This window comes from Brassica oleracea, chromosome C3 (assembly GCF_000695525.1).
Source record: "Brassica oleracea var. oleracea cultivar TO1000 chromosome C3, BOL, whole genome shotgun sequence".
Taxonomy (NCBI): domain Eukaryota; kingdom Viridiplantae; phylum Streptophyta; class Magnoliopsida; order Brassicales; family Brassicaceae; genus Brassica; species Brassica oleracea.
Window position 1 is genome coordinate 36,262,613 of NC_027750.1, and position 239 is coordinate 36,262,851.

A 239-nucleotide genomic window follows, 5' to 3' on the forward strand; every position below is an offset into this window, starting at 1 on the left:
TTGTTTTGGTACTGAAAGTTGGGCTCTTTCTTGTACCATGTGCCATTAGCATTGATGAAGCACAACTCCTCTTGGCCTTCTAAACTATCAACCTCATTGATCACTGGAGGTGCCTCTTGAATCTGGTCACCAACAAAGTTCATCTTCTCCTGCTTAGCATTTTCTGCAAGAAGTAGATCCAACTTGGCTTGGAGAGACTTCAGCTCTTTCTTTGTCTGCTGATCATCACTTCTGTTGAT

At 42.7% G+C, this 239-nt stretch overlaps 1 protein-coding gene across 1 annotated transcript in view; it reads right to left on the reverse strand.

Moving 5' to 3' along the window:
• The window catches only part of LOC106330506, a 2,179-nt gene that overhangs the window by 1,486 nt on the left and 454 nt on the right, over positions 1 to 239 (reverse strand). Inside the window, exon 2 of the mRNA XM_013768962.1 lies at positions 93 to 215. Within this exon, the coding sequence (XP_013624416.1) occupies positions 93 to 215 (123 nt within the window). The remainder of the gene's footprint in view (positions 1 to 92; positions 216 to 239) is intronic.